The sequence below is a fragment of the Dryas octopetala genome, chromosome 8, assembly GCF_963921425.1.
Source record: "Dryas octopetala chromosome 8, drDryOcto1.1, whole genome shotgun sequence".
NCBI classification, from domain to species: Eukaryota; Viridiplantae; Streptophyta; class Magnoliopsida; order Rosales; family Rosaceae; genus Dryas; species Dryas octopetala.
Window position 1 is genome coordinate 5971252 of NC_141373.1, and position 5116 is coordinate 5976367.

At 38.3% G+C, this 5116-nt stretch overlaps 1 protein-coding gene across 1 annotated transcript; it reads left to right on the forward strand.

Annotated features, from left to right (window-relative positions):
• Positions 1 to 277: 277 nt before the first annotated feature.
• LOC147276488 (squalene monooxygenase SE1-like) lies at positions 278 to 3850 on the forward strand. Its single transcript, XM_086255410.1, has 8 exons — positions 278 to 647; positions 1224 to 1335; positions 1531 to 1708; positions 1822 to 1990; positions 2109 to 2327; positions 2415 to 2690; positions 2932 to 3210; positions 3330 to 3850. Exons 1-8 carry the CDS (start codon positions 399 to 401, stop codon positions 3432 to 3434), a joined length of 1587 nt encoding a protein of 528 aa, XP_086111536.1. The 5' UTR covers positions 278 to 398; the 3' UTR covers positions 3435 to 3850.
• The last annotated feature ends 1266 nt before the right edge of the window (positions 3851 to 5116 follow it).

Genomic DNA, 5116 nt, shown 5'->3' on the forward strand with positions numbered 1-5116 from the left:
GGGCTCGCACACAGGACAGTACAGCCCCCCATTAAAAGAAATCGGCTAGAAAACTCTCTCCTACAGGCTGGACGGACCTACACGTTTAACCCCAAAGTTAGCAAAAAGTTAAAAACAAGAAAATAAAAATTCAGACAAAAAATAAATAAAAACCTAAATAAATAAATAAAAAGAAAAGGAAATAGAAAAAACAACGAACCTTCACTTGTTGCGTGCTGGCCCAATAACTCTATATAAACCCATTCAACCTCCATTGCTTTCCATAACCACAAAGCACTTCTCAACCCCCGCACGTCAAAAGATACAGTGCGAGCGAGAGAGAGAGCCTCAGAGAGAAACAGAGTCGACCCATTTCTTCTTCTTCTTCAATCTCCATTCCAATCTTCTTGTTCTTGAAGATGGTGTACGAATACGTTCTCGGTGGACTCTTGGCCTCTCTACTGGGCCTTATTTCCTTCATGATCATCAACAGTGTCGGAGGAAACAAGAAGAAGGTCGGAGCTTCGGCGGGTGTAGAGAGTACTAATGGGTTCGCGAGGATGCCGTTAGCTAACGGCGTGTGCCTGCCGGAGATGGAGAAAGGTACCGATGTCGTCATTGTCGGTGCCGGAGTTGCCGGTGCAGCTCTTGCTTACACTCTTGCGAAGGTGATAATCAATTCCTTCTCTTTCTTATTCAATCATTTCCCAATTGTTTGGTGACAGAGAAAACTAACCAAAGGAAAAATTTCATCCCATTGCTTCCCAATAGAAAGCGTAGCCATTAATATTTTTTTGTTATTTTTTTTTTCAACTCCATTTTCGTCAACAATCCCAGCTAAGCAATCAAACACTTAAAGCCGTCTAGTTTTGACTTTTTCTTCTATTCGTTTTTTGTTTTCAGAGATCACGGGGCTTAACATATATTAGGAATTTTAAATGAACTTTTTTCTTTTGCACACATGAGGCTTTAGTCAATAGATGATATGGGTGAAAGCTAATTTTTTTCCCCTTTGATTTGATTTTGTTGGGTGCTAATTTGATTGGTGCAGAACCAAACCATTTTTATATATTTTACACTGCTAAATTTGGTATCCGATTGTAAATTATTTTTGAGAAGCCTGAGGAGGACAATATGTGAATTATATAAGAATTCAGATCCTAATTGTTGTCATGGCAGAATTTTTTAGCTTCCATCTTTAATGTGGCCTTTTGAGCTAAGTATGTGTTTGCTTCTTGTTACAGGAAGGACGACGTGTACATGTCATTGAAAGAGACTTGACTGAGCCAGACCGAATTGTTGGTGAATTGCTGCAGCCTGGGGGCTACCTCAAATTGGTCGAGTTGGGTCTTGAGGGTAAGCAATTGCCTAGCCTTTTGTTAGTAGCTCATGACAACTTCCATAAACAAAAAAAAAAAAATACAAGTGCTTCTGCATATTTGTGTGCTCTAACTTCAATAAACTTTTAGTTATTTGAAAGCATACTTCTTGGTTTTTAATTTTCTCTTGAGTTACGCATTCATTCTAATCAACATCTATGTGTGGCTGCAGACTGTGCGAATGAGTCCATTGATGCTCAGAAAGTGTTTGGTTACGCTCTTTACAAAAATGGGACTGATACAAAACTGTCTTACCCCTTGGAAAAATATAGTTCAGATGTGGCTGGGAGAAGTTTCCACAATGGACGTTTCATACAAAGAATGCGCGAAAGGGCTGCAACTCTTCCAAAGTAATAATCCCAATTTTCCTTCAGTGTATTAGATGATTATTTTCCATGATTTCTTGTATTTTGATGTAATCTGTATCAACCTCTTACTCACGTAGCTCAAATTTTCTTTAAAGTGTCAAATTGGAACAAGGAACAGTGACAACACTTCTTGAAGAAAAGGGCATTGTCAAAGGGGTGATGTACAAGAACAAGGCTGGAGAAGAGCTGAGAACATATGCTCCACTAACAATAGTATGCGATGGCTGTTTTTCAAATCTGCGCCGCACTCTCTGTTCTCCAAAGGTAATGATGCAATGCCAACTTTTGAAAAATCAAGCATTTGTTCTACATTAAACTCATTTAGGCACAGTAGTGTTTGTTCTTTCATGAGACTAACAGGGGTATTTTTTAATTACTGCAGGTTGAAAGTCCCTCTTGCTTTGTTGGTTTGGTCTTGGAGAACTGTGACCTTCCTCATGCAAATCATGGACATGTGATTTTGGGAGACCCTTCACCTGTCCTGTTTTATCCTATCAGCAGCACTGAGGTTCGGTGTTTGGTGGATGTACCTGGTCAAAAAGTACCTTCAGTAGCTAATGGTGATATGGCTCGCTATTTGAAAACTGTGGTGGCTCCTCAGGTATCTATAATTTGCTTGATTTGATTACTTTCCAGCATTTATTCATACCTAGCTGAACTGGACTAATCTCAGGACTTTGTATTTCAGATTCCCCCTCAGCTCTACAAGGCTTTTATAGCTGCAGTCGATAAAGGAAACATCAGGTCAATGCAAAACAAAAGCATGGCTGCTGCTCCTCATCCCACTCCCGGTGCACTTTTATTGGGGGATTCATTCAACATGAGGCATCCTTTAACAGGAGGAGGAATGACTGTGGCTCTTTCAGACATTGTTCTTCTAAGGGATCTTCTTAGACCCCTGGGTGATCTCAATGATGCACCTGCTTTGTGCCACTACCTTGAATCATTCTACACATTGCGTAAGGTAAAAAAGTCGTACCTAAAACTGCTTTCTTGTATGCCATTTTGAAGGTCCGGAAATTTTCCCTTGCCATACTGTGAATCAGAACCATTGAATAGGTAGAATCATGCCTGAATTCGAATGTGTGATCTTGATTCACAGTCTGACAAAAGAACATTACCCTATATGTGAAAATGTATAATACATGACTGTTGCCATTCTTTGTGGTTTCTGCTTTGCTGATGGTGCTTGGTTTTTATTGCAGCCTGTGTCATCCACCATAAACACATTGGCTGGTGCCCTGTACCAGGTGTTTTGTGCATCACCTGACCCAGCAAGACAGGAAATGCGTGAAGCATGTTTTGACTACTTGAGCCTTGGAGGCATCTGTTCAGAAGGACCAATATCGCTACTCTCTGGTCTTAACCCTCGCCCACTGCACTTGTTTCTCCATTTCTTTGCTGTGGCTGTCTACGGCGTTGGGCGCTTAATGCTTCCGTATCCTTCACCTCAACGCACATGGCTTGGGATTAGATTGCTCTTGGTAAGTTAACTAATACTGCCATTACTCTTTCATCAACATGTTGGTCAATTACAATTTACAAGTTGGAATATGCACATAACTTTATACTTAAACAAATCTTTCTGGTTTTCCATTTTCAGGGTGCATCAGGCATCATATTCCCCATAATCAAGGGTGAAGGAGTTAGAAAGATGTTCTTTCCTGAAACAGTGCCAGCATATTACAGAGCTCCACCTGTTCATTGAGGAAATGGAAGCAAAGCCTATCTGGGGAAAAAAAAATGCTACTTATCTCAACTTCTTTTCCTAACTTTGTTTCCCAATATTATATGAGACACGATATTCATATATATAGCCACAACAAATCATGTCACGTAAATTGGAAAAAAGAAAGTTGGTAATCTTGTTGGGCGATAAAATTCAATACCCAGATTTTTTTTAGTTGGTATGAAAAACTAAATTGTATCAAATCAGCAGCATTGATCCTCCCAATAAATAAAAATCAAGGTGGGGGTGAATGCTGAAATTAGGAGAGAAAGCAATTATGTCCTTAATTCTTTTAGGGTTTATTGTTCTGCAATAGGGAACAAGACTTCCCACAAAACACTTGTATGAAGCTAGCAGTTGGTAAATAATTCAAATATAAATTTTTTTTTCGCTCATTACATAATTATTAAGTGGGAGTTGATGTGCACAAGATTTTCCATACCCACCCCATTTTTAACCATAGTAGCCGAGCATATGATATTGCAGTTGATGCATTAATTTATATGACCGAAAAATGTGGTTTCTTTAGCATTGGTCTGGCCCTGGCCGGCTTAATTCTACAAGTCAAAGTTTTCAACCTTAAGCTTCCAACAACCCTGCTTTTGGCTTTCACAGTTTGACACGAATATGGCCCAATTCTAACTACCATGATTTTGTCGCCATTGCCTACTTGTTTTCTTGTGATGCATTATATTCATGCATGACACGTCCGACTTAAAAATCACCTAATTTGGAGGGACCACGTGACCTTAATGGCCCCAAATTGTGGTTGCTTCTTATTCTTAATTGTCCTCTTGTTTGTTTTCTATTTTTCTTCTTGTACAATATCATTATTCGATCATGTGTTGCACACCTGCACAATGGTTATCAGCGCACAGAAAATGGAATAATATCAACTATGGTGTGCTGTTTTATGAGGGGGGAAAGAAATCAATATAGACGGTGCATGATTTGTGACATTAATTAGTATTTAATAACGTTCAAGGGTCAAGAGGACCATAACCTAATAGGCTAATACTTAGCCTACAATACTATTATACCAATAATGGATCGATTGCTTAAGGTGCAATTTGGACTATTTCTTGTGGGACCCAACTCATAATTCATAAGGAGTTTTTGGCTCTTGAGTCTTGTATGGAGCATCTCAACACATGAGACCCACTTCATTGTGAGAGATGTCACATTAGGGCATGTCTCATAAAAGACTCACTTGTTTTTTGTGAACTATCAAAGTGTGAACTGTAATGACATAAGCAAATTCCAAAATTGGGTTGACACAAATTTTTAAATCAAAATAGGATCCTATGTAATTTCCTACCAACAATTTAAATTCATGATTCTACGTTAAGCTTTCTCATGTGAAGGTTTAATATTTAGAGCTTATGTTAAAAAGATAATTATATGAAAATTCAAAACAACCTAGTTTGCGATCACTTTTTGTTTTCTTTTGTGGAGACTGGAGACTGATATAGATGCTTAATTATCATCTTTTCCATTCGATAAGCTTAATTATTCAACATGATTATTTGTTACCTTCTTATTACCTTCAAACATTTACATCACATTCATTCATTTAATATAAACAATGGAGACGTTATTTTATCCTTATTCGAAGTACTAATAAGTGCTTACTTAAATCTCGTGTCCTAAATTTTCTGAAA

Excerpts from the sequence above, each read along its gene's own strand:
- LOC147276488 (XM_086255410.1), top strand. The coding sequence starts at position 399 with ATGGTGTACGAATACGTTCTCGGTGGACTCTTGGCCTCTCTACTGGGC. Across the intron at positions 1,336-1,530 it reads GGTCGAGTTGGGTCTTGAGG|ACTGTGCGAATGAGTCCATT; the intron begins GTAAGCAATTGC and ends GTGTGGCTGCAG. Across the intron at positions 3,211-3,329 it reads TTGGGATTAGATTGCTCTTG|GGTGCATCAGGCATCATATT; the intron begins GTAAGTTAACTA and ends TTCCATTTTCAG.